Consider the following 16,215-nt stretch of genomic DNA (forward strand, 5'->3'; position numbering starts at 1 on the left):
AAACCAGTTAGGAAGACATGGCAGTTGTCCAGGGAACTGATGACGGGAGCTGCAATCCAGGGAGCTGCAGCCGGATAAAGCACGGGGTGCAGTTGAGAGGCTTTCAAAGGGAAAACTGGTCGACCTTCTCCCTTAATCCTGTGTGAGGTGAAGGGAAGGAGGTGTCAAGGGTGATTTCCAGATTTCTTGTCTATGCAAGTGGATGGATGAGGGGCTCTTCTCTGAGATAAAACTTAATAAAAGAGTCAGGCCCAGATGCTTAGGATGACAAGTTTCAGGTGCAGATTTTGAGTTAAGAAATAAAAAAGAAAGAGTGATCCAATTGAGGGTGGGAAGAGAAGGTCCTCTTCGCACCTCTGATTAAAGGAAGGGTCTTAGAACTAGAGATTTGGATTTATAGGCAACTAACACACAGAAGCAAAATGAATGGATGAGGACTTCCCTGGTAGTGCAGAGCTCCCGACGCAGACGGTCCGGTTCAACCCCTGGTCAGGTAACTAGATCCCACACGCCACAACTAAGAGTTCACATGCTGCAGCCAAGACCCAGCACAGCTAAATGAATAAATATGAAAAAAAGGAGTGTCTGAGATCACCTAGGGAGAGAATGGAGTGCAGCAGGAAAGGAAGGGAACCTGTTAAAGACTGAACTGTGTCCACCCCCCCAAATTCATGTGTTAAAGAGGTGACTAATGTAAAACGGGGTCACATGGTGAGCCCTTATCCAACATAACTGATACCTTCCTGAGACTAGGACACAGATAACACACAGATGAGGGCTGACGGTGTGAGGATACAGTAAGGAGGCGGCAACTGGTAGACCAAGAAGAGGATTCCGGAGAAACAACCCTGCAGATTATTTTGATTTTTGACTTCCAGCCTCCAGAACTATAAGAAAATACACTTTCATTTTTTATATTTTATTGTTTGGCTACACCGCGTGGCATATGGGATCTAAGTTTCCTAACCAGGGATCAAATCCTCACCTGCTGCATTGGAAGCACAGAGTCTTGACCACTGGACCTCCAAGGAAGTCCCATATACTTCCATTGCTTAAGCCACGCAGCTCGTGGTTCTTTGTCACGGCAGCCCAAGCAAACTAAGACAGGGCATAAGGACCAAATACTGAGGAACTCTGAAGTTTAAAGGTGAGCTCGAAGATGGTAAGCTGGCAAAGGAATCCTAGAAGAGACGCCAGGGGAAGAAAAAAATGAGAAGAGTGTGGCGTCACCAACAGTGTGTGGTAACATTCCAAAAGAGGGAGTGAGCAACTGTGTCATATGCTGGCCAGAGACGATCATCAGGCTAAGAATATCCACTGGACTTAGAGACACTGTAATCTTTAGTGAGCAGTGATAGTCATTCTGGACAGAGAGAGACTGACAGGTGAAAAAAGAGAGAGGATATAATTGCTTCCATGAATTTAGCTACAAGGGAAAGTGCAGCAGAGGGAAGAATTAAAGAAGAACCTGGAGCCTGTTCAAATAGTGACAAAAAGGACCCCAGTGAGGGATGTTGGCCCAGATCTATGTTTCTCAAACCTGGCCAATTACCAGAATCCCCAGGAGAACCCGATAAAGGTCCATACGGTCAAAACTATGATGTTTACAGTAGTCATGTATGGATATAAGAGGTGGACCATAAAGAAGGCTGAGTGCTGAAAAACTGATTCTTTCAAACTGTGGTGCTGGAGAAGACTCTTGAGAGTCCCTTGGACAGCAAGGAGATCAAACCGGTCAATCCTAAAGGAAACCAACCTTGAATATTCATTGGAATGACTGATGCTGAAGCTCTAATACTTTGGCCACCTGATGCAAAGAGATAACTCATTAGAAAAGACCCTGATGCTGAGAAAGACAGAGGGCAGAGAAGGGGGCAACAGAGGATGAGATGGCATCACTGACTCCATGGACATGAGTCTGAGCAAACTCCAGGAGGTAGTGAAGGACAGAGAAGCTTTGTGTGCTGCAATCCATGGGATGGCAAAGACTCGGACAAGACTCTGGCTAAACAACAACCTGGAGAAGCTGGGTCTTACAAACTGAATCAGAGTTTGGAAAAGTCTGGGAATCTGTATTTTAATATTACCCAGGTAATCCTGATTGGCTAAACCAAAGACTTACATTTGAGAACCATCATTCTGGATGATTTTTAAAGTCTATTATAGCCCTGGCAGTTTGAGAAACAGAGATCTGATTTCAAAGGTGAATTCACTTTGTCCAAAGAAAAAACTTGTCTATTTCATTTTTTTAGGTTTCAGTCTTGCTGAAGAAATAAAATGGCCATCAGTTACAGGAAGAATACCAATACTTATTTTTATAAACAGCAAGAAGACAAACATTTTCCAAGAATGTTGATGAACATGTATTAGGGTGAAACAGCTCTGTAAAGGATGAAGCAGATGAAAACTACTATTCGCGAGCAAAGAAGAAGATCTCCATTTTAGAACTCTTTCACTTGTTCACTCCACAAATAATTCCTTTAATACTCACTATGTACACAAATGTGTGAGGCCGTCAAACTGTTGTGTGTGTGCATGCGCAGTCTCAGCTGTGTTCATCTATTAGCAGCCCCATGGACTGTGGCCCACAAGGCTCCTCTGTCCATGGGATTTCCCAGGCAAGAATACTGGACAGGGTTGACAGTTCCTCCTCCAGAGGATCTTCCCCACCCGGGGATTGAACCGCATCTCCTGCACCAGCAGGCAGATTCTTTCCACTGAGCCACCAGGGAAGCCCATCAAATTATTACTGCTCCTTAACTTCACCAAGAAGGAACAAAAGCTTCAATTAGTTTAAAAGAACCTGGGGACTTCCTTTGTGGTCCAATGGTTAAGAATCTGTGCTTCTATTGCAGGGGGCACAGGTTCAATCCCTGGTCAGGGAATTAAGATCCCACATGCTCTGCAGGGTAGCTAAATTAACAAATAAAAATTTAAAAAAACTTGAATTTTTATGCAATAGATATAACAGTTTGGTTTTCAAGAATTTTCCTAACATGCCAAAGATTGTTTATTCGTATTTTTTCCTAATGAATAGACAATATATCTGCGTTTTAGTATTTATAATATATATTTTATATAATACACACATATAAAGTTCCTCAAGGGGATGATGTTCTTTTATCAATACAATGATCAAGGAAGTAAATGGGTCAAATTAGTGAGTTCCCGAGAATACATAAGCAGATCACTATCACCTGGTGGCAAAAAAGATGAAACTACAGTGGGAAACTGCAAAACATTTACATTCCTATCACCACAAGTAAGGGGAGAGCCAAGACCACAGCTGGAGCTAAAGTCAATGGAGCAGAAGGTCCGGCTGAGTCTGAGCTGAGCGGGCACCTTGCTGCAGTTTCCTGTCAAGGAGCCCACAGTGTTGGTGATGGCATCATGAGAAGAGGCACGTGCAGATGAAGCAAGTTATTCTCGGGGCAGAGAACCTGTGCTATCTAGTGCTACTGAATGGGTGGTCTAGGAAGTATTTCAGAAGGACTTGTGCAGAACACAAAGGAAGAGAAAGCAAAGAGAAAATTTTGAGTTACTTGTAAAAGCGCTCTCTTGGGCTTGCATACTGGGTAGTTTTCTAAGAAACTGCAACTTGCAAACGATGAAATTTGATCCATGTTGCCTCAAGGGTCCCATGAGAGCACTCCATGGTCACTGTGGCACTATGTACAATAGCCAGGACATGGAAACAACCTAAATGGCCATCAGCAGAGGAATGGATAAAGAAGATGTGGTACATATATAAAATGGAATACTACTCAGTCATAAAAAGGAAAAAAAATTGGGTCATTTGCTGAGACATGGATGGACCCAGAAACTGTCATATAGAGTGAAATAAATCAGAAAGAAAAAATCATATTCATTCATATATGTGGAGTTGGAAAAAACTGTTATATATAATCCTATTTATAAAGCAGAAATAGACACACAGACATAGAGAGCAAATGTATGGACACCCAGGGGGGAAGGGGTTGGGATGAACCGAGAGATGGGCATTGACATGTATACATTATTTGTGCATGTGTGTGTTAAGTTGCTCAGTCATGTCCGACTCTTTGCGACCCCATGAACTGTAGCCCACTATACTCTTCTGTTCATGGAATTCTCTAGGCAAACACTATTCATACTATGTGTAACAGATAACCAACGAGAACCTATGTATAGCACAGGAATCTCTACTCATTGCTCTGTGGTGATCTAAATGGGAAGGAAATACAAAAAAGAGGGGATATATGTATAGGTATAGCTGATTCACTTTGATGTACTATGGAAATTAACACTGTAAGGCAACTACACTTGAATAAAAAAAAATTTTTTTAAAGTGATGGCTACATGGAAGAAAGTCCTAGAGAATGCATGACAGGTGAATCAAGCAAAGCATTTACCTGGAAGGATTATCTCAGGAAAGCCCATCTTCCGTGCGATAGCTGTGGATCGATCAACCAAGTGTGAAAAATTTTTCTGAACTTGCGTGAGGTCTCCTGGCAATAGCTTCAAGGACACCCAAAGTCCTTTAAAGGAAAAAAAAGACAAATTTTTAGCTCTTTGTTATGATCTATATAATAAATGCACACTTGAATAAGAAAAATATATGCCTGGTATTAATACACAGAAACATTACTGAAAAGACATCAATTCTCCCCCAGTTAATTTAGAATTTTAATGACACTCCTGACAAAAGCATAGCAGGATTTCTTTGAGAAGTTGACAGAGAGGTAAACAGATGTTTGCTCTGGGGGGGTGGGGGGAAGATGGTCCCTATCAGATACCAAAATACTGTGAAGTTATAATAATGAGTGATATTAGTAGTAAAGATATATAAATCAATGAAAAAAATGAAATCAAGTACTATTATATACAGCTATTAAGCATACAGCAAAAGAGACAACAAAACATGAAACAATGGATCAATTCCATAAATGTACTGAAATATTCTACTGTACTCAGAGAAGAATCTAACCTCTCACCACATATTTTTATTAAAATAAATTCCTAATGTAAAAAATAATAGAAAAACAGACCAGAAATTAAAAAAATAAGTGTACAAATTTCTGAACCATTTTTCTAAGTAAAGAAACAAAGGAAGAAACCACAAAAGCAAAATAATTATCTATACAAGCTGAAATTTTGATATTCATAAAAAAACAAAAGGTATACTTCATATACCATACACTACATACAACTATAAAAGGCATGGCAAAATACTTATAAGAAATTATAAGTATAATATGAGTATGAGTTTATACTCACTAGATGAAAAATATTCAGATCACAAACAAAACATGAATACACAATTCACCAGGAAATACAAGAAGTTTATAAATATTTGGCTAACCAGAAACTAATAAGTATGCATCCTAAGTAGATGCACTATTACCTTTAGTATACAGAGCTTATAAAAACTGAGAATGAAAACTTTAGAAAATTATAAATACATATGAGTGCCAGATAACTCACTGTCATTTTTTTTTTTTTTTTGATGCAACAGAGTTATAGAAGTCAACTTTCCACCCCTCAAACAGGTAAAGAATTTTAAACATCAGTTTGCCAAGCAGGCAGATAGTAATTAGTGCCCATCTATGGAAAGCGTTCTGGTAATACGTGCGTCTCCAGTCATAAGCTTATTCCTATCATCTGAGCCAGAAATCCTACTTCTGGGAATTTTCTTGGGGAGACAGTCCTAAATATGAAAAAGATAGTATGTATCTTTTGGAGAAGGCGATGGCAACCCACCCCAGTACTCTTGCCTGGAAAATCCCATGGACGGAGGAGCCTGGTGGGCTGCAGTCCATGGGGTCGCTAGGAGTCAGACACGACTGAGAGACTTCACTTTCACTTTTCACTTTCATGCATTGGAGAAGGAAATGGCAACCCACTCCAGTGTTCTTGCCTGGAGTATCCCGGGGATGGGGGAGCCTGGTGGGCTGCTGTCTGTGGGGTCACACAGAGTCGGACACGACTGAAGCGACTTAGCAGCAGCAGCAGCAGTGTGTATCTTTCATAGTGTATATCTTATATACCTTCATATATAAAGATAGTCATACCAGAGTTATCTAAATTTATAATGGTGACAAACTGGAATACTTAAGTGTTTACCTAGGGGATTTCATGCTTGGGAAGAAAAAAAAATAATCCAAGCAATGGAATATTACACAGCCACAAAAAGTATTTATGAAGAGCACGAAAACATTTGAAAAGTATTTTGTTAAGAAGGAAGAGAAGGAATATTTTCTTACAGTTTTGATAAAAAAATTATACAGAGACAGCAATTAGTTTTTAGCAATTTAGTTTTTAGCAATTAGACAGCTAATTAGTTTAAGAATTTTCCACTCTAACAAATTACATCCTTAGGTTAGGAGTTCTAAAACAACAGAAATGGTGAGGAGGAGCCAAGATGGCGGAGGAATAGGACGGGGAGACCACTTCCTCCCTTACAAATTCATCGAAAGAACAATTGAACACTGAGCAAACTTCACAAAACAACTTCTGATAGCTAGCAGAGGACATCAGACGCCCAGAAAAGCAGCCCATTGTCTTCAAAAGGAGGTAGGACAAAATATAAAAGATAAAAAGAGAGACAAAAGAGCTAGGGACGGAGACCCGTCCCGGGAAGGGAGTCTTAATAGAGGAAGTTTCCAAACACCAGGAAACCCTCCCACTGGTGGGTCTGGGGGAAGTTTTTGAATCTCAGAGGGCAACCTAACTGGGAGGAAACATAAATAAAACCCGCAGATTATGTGCCTAAAAGCAACTCCCAGCAGAAAAGTACCCCAGACGCCCATATCCGCCACCAGCAAGTGGGGGCAGAACGGAGAGGAGCCGGTGCATTGCTTAGGGTAAGGACCAGGCCGAAGGCCCTGAGAGCAATCGGAGGGAGCTTTCATGAGATACCAACTTAAGCTGTGGGATAGCAAGAGAGAGAGAGAAAATTAACCGGCCTGAACACACTGCCGGCCTTTCATAGAAAAAAGGACTGATCCCCGCCAGAGGCAGGAGGCATGGGAAAGGGGAAAGGGGCAAACTCGGCCCCAGAGACGGCATTCCCTAACACACTGCAAACAGGCCTCCAGTTTCTAACCAAAGACTTCCTGAGATTCTGGATGGTTGACATCTGCCAGGAGGGTCTCGGCTAAACACAAGGCACACGCACCCCACTGGCGCGCGCGGAAACTGAGGCGGGGACGGCGGAGGGGATAAGGCGCACCGCACCCGGGGAGAGGGCCCCCGTCAAGCTCCTGGCTGCCTGAGCTGCTCGGGCAGGGGAAGGCACAAAACGCAGGCACAACCAAGTCCGCGCTTTTGTGGAATACCCGAAAACTGGAACCGCACGCAACGCAGGGCATGCTCCATATAGAGCAGCCGGGAGTCTGAGCAGCATAGACGGGGAAAGCACACACACCCGTGAGCGGGGTGCAAACCCAGTGTGGCCGGATCACTGTGAGTGCTCCCCACACACAGCGATATCTGTCTGCAGCACCCCTCCCTCCCCGCAGCAGGACTGAACTAGCGAACCTGAACAAGAGACCACCTTCGCCCGCCTGTGTCAGGGCGGAAACTAGACACTGAAGAGACCTGCAAACAGAAGCCAAATAAACAAAGGGAACCGCTTCAGAAGGGACCGGTGCAACAGATTAAAATTCCTGTAGGTAACACCGACTACACCGGAAGGGGCCTGTAGGATACTGAGAAGTGTAAGCTGGAACAAGGAGCTATCTGAAACTGAACCGAACCCACACTGACCGCAACAGCTCCAGAAAAATTCCTAGATATATTTTTACTTTTTTTTTTTTTTTTCAGTTAAAAAAATTTTTCTTTCTTTTATTTTTTCTCTTTTATTTTCTTTTAAAATTCCCTATGACTCCTGCATTACTCCTTAACTTTCATTTTCATATATTTTTATGATTTTTTTAATTAGGAAAAAAAATTTTTTTCTTGTTTTTTTTCTTCTTTTTTCCCCCTCTTATTTTCTTTTAAAGTCCTCTATTACTCCTCTATTACTCCTTAACTTTCATTTTCATTTCACTATAACCTTGTAAAAAAAAAAAAAAGAAGCCCTATTTTTAAACCGAACTTCATATATATTTCTAAAATTTTCTGTGTCTTTATTTTTGCTTTTAATATTGTATTTTTAAGAGTCTAACCTCTACTCTAGATTTTTAATTTTTGTTTTTCAGTATGTGATATAAATTTTGGACATTTAAGAATCCAATATTCAGTTTCCATTTCTATTCAGGAGTGTGTTGATTATTCTCTCCCAATCTTGACTCTCCGTTATCTCCCCCAGATCACCTCTATTTCCTCCTTTCCCCTTCTCTTCCCAATCCAATTCTGTGAATCTTGGTGGGTGTCTGGGCTACGGAGAACACTTTGGGAACAGAGAACTGCGTAGATCTGTCTCTCTCCTCTTGAGTTCCCCCTTTTCTCCTCCTGCTCATCTCTATCTCCCTCCTCCCTCTCCTCTTCTTCATGTAATTCTGTGAACCTCTCTGGGTGTTTCTCACGGTGGAGAATCTTTTCACCATTAACCTAGAAGTTTTATTATCATTGCTGTATAGTAGGAGAAGTCTTGAGACTACTGGAAGAATAAAACTGAAATCCAGAGGCAGGAGACTTAAGCCTAAAACCTGAGAACACCAGAAAACTCCTGACTACACAGAACATTAAGTAATAAGAGACCATCCAAAAGCCTCCATACCTACACTGAAACCAACCACCACCCAAGAGCCAGTAAGTTCCACAGCAAGACATACCACACAAATTCTTCAGCAACGCAGGAACATAGACCAGAGCGTCAACATACAGGCTGCCCAAAGTCACACCTAACACATAGACCCATCTCAAAACTCATTACTGGACACTCCATTGCACTCCAGAGAGAAGAAATCCAGTTCCACACACCAGAACACTGACGCAAGCTTCCCTAACCAGGAAACCTTGACAAGCCAATTGTCCAACCCCACCCACTGGGTGAAACCTCCACAATAAAAAGGAACCACAGATCACCAGAATACAGAAAGCCCACTCCAGACACAGCAATCTAAACAAGATGAAAAGGCAGAGAAACACCCAACAGGTAAAGGAACATGAAAAATGCCCAACAAGTCAAACAAAAGAGGAGGAGACAGGAAATCTACCTGAAAAAGAATTTAGAATAATGATAATAAAAAGGATCCAAAATCTTGAAAACAAAATGGAGTTACAGATAAATAGCCTGGAGACAAGGATTGAGAAGATGCAAGAAATGTTTAATAAGGACCTAGAAGAAATAAAAAAGAGCCAATTAAAAATGAATAATGCAATAAATGAGATCAAAAACTCTGGAGGGAACCAAGAGTAGAATAACGGAGACAAAAGATAGGATAAGTGAGGTAGAAGATAAAATGGTGGAAATAAATGAAGCAGAGAGGAAAAAAGAAAAAAGAATCAAAAGAGATGAGGACAACCTCAGGGACCTCTGGGACAATGTGAAATGCCCCAACATTAGAATCATAGGAGTCCCAGAAGAAGAAGACAAAAAGAAAGGCCATGAGAAAATACTCGAGGAGAAAATAGCTGAAAACTTCCCTAAAATGGGGAAGGAAATAGCCACCCAAGTCCAAGAAGCCCAGAGAGTCCCAAACAGGATAAACCCAAGGCGAAACACCCCAAGACACATATTAATCAAATTAACAAAAATCAAACACAAAGAACAAATATTAAAAGCAGCAAGGGAGAAACAACAAATAACACACAAAGGAATTCCCATAAGGATAACAGCTGATCTATCAATACAAACCCTTCACGCTAGAAGGGAATGGCAGGACATACTTAAAGTAATGAAAGAGAATAATCTACAACCTAGATTACTGTACCCAGCAAGGATCTCATTCAGATATGAAGGAGAATTCAAAAGCTTTACAGACAAGCAAAAGCTGAGAGAATTCAGCACCACCAAACCAGCTCTTCAACAAATGCTAAAGGAGCTTCTCTAGACAGGAAACACAGAAAGGTTGTATAAACGTGAACCCAAAACAACAAAGTAAATGGCAACGGGACCATACCTATCAATAATTACCTTAAATGTAAATGGGTTGAATGCCCCAACCAAAAGACAAAGACTGGCTGAATGGATACAAAAACAAGACCCCTATATATGCTGTCTACAAGAGACCCACCTCCAAACAAGGGACACATACAGACTAAAAGTGAAGGGCTGGAAAAAAATATTTCACGCAAACGGAGAACAAAAGAAAGCAGGAGTCACAATACTCATATCAGATAAAATAGACTTTCAAATAAAGGCTGTGAAAAGAGACAAAGAAGGACACTACATAATGATCAAAGGATCAATCCAAGAAGAAGATATAACAATTATAAATATATATGCACCCAACATAGGAGCACCGCAATATGTAAGGCAAACACTAACGAGTATGAAAGAGGAAATTAATAGTAACACAATAATAGTGGGAGACTTTAATACCCCACTCACATCTATGGATAGTTCAACTAAACAGAAAATTAACAAGGAAACACAAACTTTAAATGACACAATGGACCAGCTAGACCTAATTGATATCTATAGGACATTTCACCCCAAAACAATCAACTTCACCTTTTTCTCAAGTGCACACGGAACCTTCTCCAGAATAGATCACATCCTAGGCCATAAATCTACTCTTGGTAAATTCAAAAAAACTGAAATCATTCCAGTCATCTTTTCTGACCACAGTGCAGTAAGATTAGATCTCAATTACAGGAAAAAAATTGTTAAAAATTCAAACATATGGAGGCTAAATAACACGCTTCTGAATAACCAACAAATCATAGAAGAAATCAAAAAAGAAATCAAAATATGCATAGAAATGAATGAAAATGAAAACACAACAACCCAAAACCTATGGGACACTGTAAAAGCAGTGCTAAGGGGAAGGTTCATAGCATTACAGGCTTACATCAAGAAACAAGAAAAAAGTCAAATAAATAACCTAACTCTACACCTAAAGCAACTAGAGAAAGAAGAAATGAAGAACCCCAGGGTTAGTAGAAGGAAAGAAATCTTAAAAATTAGGGCAGAAATAAATGCAAAAGAAACTAAAGAGACCATAGCAAAAATCAACAAAGCTAAAAGCTGGTTTTTTGAAAAAATAAACAAAATTGACAAACCATTAGCAAGACTCATTAAGAAACAAAGGGAGATGAACCAAATTAACAAAATTAGAAACGAAAATGGAGAGATCACAACAGACAACACTGAAATACAAAGGATCATAAGAGACTACGACCAGCAGCTCTATGCCAATAAAATGGACAACTTGGAAGAAATGGACAAATTCTTAGAAAAGTATAACTTTCCAAAACTGAACCAGGAAGAAACAGAAGATCTTAACAGACCCATCACAAGCAAGGAAATCGAAACTGTAATCAGAAATCTTCCAGCAAACAAAAGCCCAGGACCAGATGGCTTCACAGCTGAATTCTACCAAAAATTTAGAGAAGAGCTAACACCTATCTTACTCAAACTCTTCCAGAAAATTGCAGAAGAAGGTAAGCTTCCAAACTCATTCTATGAGGCCACCATCACCCTAATTCCAAAACCAGACAAAGATGCCACAAAAAAAAGAAAACTATAGGCCAATATCACTGATGAATATAGATGCAAAAATCCTTAACAAAATTTTAGCAAACAGAATCCAACAACATATTAAAAAAATCATACACCATGACCAAGTGGGCTTTATCCCAGGAAGGCAAGGATTCTTTAATATCCGTAAATCAATCAATGTAATACACCACATTAACAAATTGAAAGATAAAAACCATATGATTATCTCAATAGATGCAGAAAAAGCCTTTGACAAAATTCAACATCCATTTATGATTAAAACTCTCCAGAAAGCAGGAATAGAAGGAACATACCTCAACATAATAAAAGTTATATATGACAAACCCACAGCAAGCATTACCCTCAATGGTGAAAAATTGAAAGCATTTCCCCTGAAATCAGGGACAAGACAAGGGTGCCCACTCTCACCACTACTATTCAACATAGTGTTGGAAGTTTTGGCCACAGCAATCAGAGCAGAAAAAGAAGTAAAAGGAATCCAGATAGGAAAAGAAGAAGTGAAACTCGCGCTGTTTGCAGATGACATGATCCTCTACATAGAAAACCCTAAAGACTCTACCAGAAAATTACTAGAGCTAATCAACGAATATAGTAAAGTTGCAGGATATAAAATTAACACACAGAAATCCCTTGCATTCCTATACACTAACAATGAGAAAACAGAAAGAGCAATTAAGGAAACAATACCATTCACCATTGCAACAAAAAGAATAAAATACTTAGGAGTATATCTACCTAAAGAAACAAAAGACCTATACACAGAAAACTATAAAACATTGATGAAAGAAATCAAAGAGGACACAGACGGAGAAATATACCGTGTTCATGGATTGGAAGAATCAATATTGTCAAAATGGCTATACTACCCAAAGCAATCTATAGATTCAATGCAATCCCTATCAAGCTACCAAAGGTATTTTTCACAGAACTAGAACAAATAATTTCACAATTTGTATGGAAATTCAAAAAACCTCGAATAGCCAAAGTAATCTTGAGAAAGAAGAATGGAACTGGAGGAATCAACCTGCCCGACTTCAGACTCTACCACAAAGCCACAGTCATCAAGACAGTATGGTACTGGCACAAAGACAGAAATATAGACCAATGGAAGAGAATAGAAAGCCCAGAGATAAATCCACAAACCTATGGACACCTTATCTTTGACAAAGGAGGCAAGGATATACAATGGAAAAAAGACAACCTCTTTAACAAGTGGTGCTGGGAAAACTGGTCAACCACTTGTAAAAGAATGAAACTAGAACACTTTCTAACACCATACACAAAAATAAACTCAAAATGGATTAAAGATCTAAATGGAAGACCAGAAACTATAAAACTCCTAGAGGAGAACATAGGCAAAACACCCTCTGACATAAATCACAGCAGGATCCTCTATGACCCACCTCCCAGAATATTGGGAATAAAAGCACAAATAAACAAACGGGACCTAATGAAACTTAAAAGCTTTTGCACAACAAAGGAAACTATAAGCAAGGTGAAAAGACAGCCCTCAGATTGGGAGAAAATAATAGCAAACGAAGCAACAGACAAAGGATTAATCTCAAAAATATACAAGCAACTCCTGCAGCTCAATTCCAGAAAAATAAATGACCCAATCAAAAAATGGGCCAAAGAACTAAACAGACATTTCTCCAAAGAAGACATACAGATGGCTAACAAACACATGAAAAGATGCTCAACATCACCCATTATCAGAGAAACGCAAATCAAAACCACAATGAGGTATCATTACATGCCAGTCAGGATGGCTGCTATCCTAAAGTCTACAAGCAATAAATGCTGGAGAGGGTGTGGAGAAAAGGGAACCCTCTTACACTGTTGGTGGGAATGCAAACTAGTACAGCCGCTATGGAAAACAGTGTGGAGATTTCTTAAAAAACTGGAAATAGAAGTGCCATATGACCCAGCAATCCCACTTCTAGGCATACACACCAAGGAAACCAGATCTGAAAGAGACACGTGCACCCCAATGTTCATCGCAGCACTGTTTATAATAGCCAGGACATGGAAGCAACCTAGATGCCCATCAGCAGAAGAATGGATAAGGAAGCTATGGTACATATACACCATGGAATATTACTCAGCCATTAAAAAGAATTCATTTGAACCAGTTCTAATGAGATGGATGAAACTGGAGCCCATTATACAGAGTGAAGTAAGCCAGAAAGATAAAGACCATTACAGTATACCAACACATATATATGGAATTTAGAAAGATGGTAATGATAACCCTATATGCAAAACAGAAAAAGAGACACAGATGCACAGAACAGACTTTTGGACTCTGTGGGAGAAGGCGAGGGTGGGATGTTTTGAGAGAACAGCATCAAAACATGTATATTATCTAGGGTGAAACAGATCACCTGCCCAGGTTGGATGCATGAGACAAGTGCTCGGGCCTGGTGCACTGGGAAGACCCAGAGGGATCGGGTAGAGAGGGAGGTGGGAGCGGGGATCGGGATGGGGAATACGTGTAAATCCATGGCTGATTCATGTCAATATATGACAAAAACCACTACAATATTATAAAGTAATTAGCCTCCAACTAATTAAAATAAATGAAAGAAAATAAAACAATAAAACAACAGAAATATATCTGGTTATTTATTTTTAGAATCTGTGTTTCCTCCCAACTATTTCTCACTCAGGGTAACTGTCAATACATGACCAAGTAAATATGCCAAAAATAACGTTTCCTAATTGCTTCCACTTCAGAAGACAATTACAAGGTGGTTTAAAAAAAAAACAAAGAAAGTAACTCAATCTTCAAAAACTGACCCCCAATCATCACCACCTTGGTATCTAAATTTTAACTGTTTTCCCTTGTTACCTGAATTAAAATTTAGTTTCAATTAGCAAAACTCCTTGGAGTTAAAACTAAGTTAACAAAAGGACATGGAGGTACGAAAAAACGATTTGCTGGAAAGCCCATTATTTTACATGAAATCATAGTCATTTACATGACTTTGGTCTCTTTCTCCTCAGTTTTTGGAAATGTAACGGGATAAACCTATACAGAGAGTGGAACATAATTATCTTCAAAACTCTTTTTCTTTGTGCCTTAATTTACAGCATTGGGATCATACAGCAGACAAAAGTGAGGAGACTCATCAGATGAGAATGCATTCTACAGAACTTACAAAATACAGCTGCGAGACAATGCTCTGAAGTCTTAACTGCCATCAGTGTCAGTGGGAAGTTGAGGTGGGCAGTCCCCAGCAGGGTCTGTTTTATATCAGAGGACGATAAGGAAAGGGCCAGAGTCCAAGGACTCAGCTCTGAGCACCACCACTCCCGAGCCCCACCAAGCCCCCTCCCCCCTTGGTACATAGGGCCGAGTACCTTGTCCTTTGTGATTCACTTCTTTGGTTGCTATCACTTTATTCAAGACTGACGTGAGTGGTTCATTCTCCCCGATCACGTGGGATGTTATCAGGGGCGACATGATTAGCTGCCTCTGTCGGATATAGGTTTCCATGGCAATTCTGGGAAAATGAGAAATAACCGGTAAGACAAAAAGAGGAAGTCTCTGCAGCAGAGCCTCAGATACTGCTGGGTTTGATCGGCCTATCATTTGAAAATATAAACAGTAAAGCAACCTAACGACAAGATATTTTCCATCTTTATTTTCCCACTGGGTGCCTATCTTAGCAAATTCATCTCAAAATGACTTGGGGGGAAAAGGGGGAAAAAAGCAACTCAAGAACAAACAAAACTGATGGTCAAATGATAAGGCTGAAACCAGACGCAGTGCTTAACGTGCTTTCCAAGGTGGGAGAGGCTGCAGGAATGGAACTGCAGAAGAAGGGTGGAAGCAGGGGCAAGAGACCCAGCCCCCAGTTCTGGTTCTTGACAGTAAGCTCTGCTGGAGCCTCCCCTTCAGGCTTCAGTTCCTTCCTCTGTGAAGAAACAGACCTGAAACACAGGCCTTGAGAGCTCCCACCTACCTCCAACACTCAGTGTACAAGAGCGGTGCGTATGCAGTGGATTGTGGATGGCGTCTGTAGAATCCCATGTGATGATGAACTATATATAGGGTTGCAATGGCACAGCAAACAAGCCTCACTGTAACAATCAAATCAGGCTGAGAGTCTTACAGGGGGATCAAAGAGGGGAGCACAGCCCCCCTTCTATGGACAGCACAAGCACTATCGGGCACTCCCTATCAGCCTGTGTGGGACAATGGTCGCCAGTCTTCTCTGCTGTGGTTTTGGTCTCTTGCCCACAACACACAGACCAGCTTGCTCTTCAGGGTTCAGATCTGTATCTGACAACACACAGGAAGCATACTGCAGTATAGGCGCATGGTGGCTCAGTCGGTAAAGAAACCACCTGCAGTGCTGGAGAACCGGGTTCAATCCCTGGGATGGGAAGATCCTCTGGAGAAAGAAATGGCAACCCACTCCAGTATTCTTGCCTGGGAAATCCCATGGATGGAGGAGTCTGGCAGGCTACAGTCCACGGGGTCGCAAGAGCTGAATACGGACTTAGGGACTACACCACCATCACCACACTGCAGTGTGTTCCTTAAAAGTGGGATTGCTGCAGAATGCGTTGTTTCCAAATGACACCCTCTCAGTCTA

The 16,215-nt window shown here is 40.6% G+C and overlaps 1 protein-coding gene across 2 annotated transcripts in view; it reads right to left on the minus strand.

The window, feature by feature from the left end:
* DOCK5 (dedicator of cytokinesis 5) overlaps positions 1-16,215 on the minus strand; it is a 275,156-nt gene that overhangs the window by 113,015 nt on the left and 145,926 nt on the right. For both annotated transcript variants that reach the window (XM_061163865.1, XM_061163866.1), the window contains 2 exons: positions 14,975-15,117; positions 4,392-4,517 (listed from right to left, as the gene is read on the minus strand). In XM_061163865.1, the coding sequence (XP_061019848.1) occupies positions 4,392-4,517; positions 14,975-15,117 (269 nt within the window). The remainder of the gene's footprint in view (positions 1-4,391; positions 4,518-14,974; positions 15,118-16,215) is intronic.

Source organism: Dama dama, chromosome 16 (assembly GCF_033118175.1).
Source record: "Dama dama isolate Ldn47 chromosome 16, ASM3311817v1, whole genome shotgun sequence".
Classification (NCBI taxonomy): domain Eukaryota; kingdom Metazoa; phylum Chordata; class Mammalia; order Artiodactyla; family Cervidae; genus Dama; species Dama dama.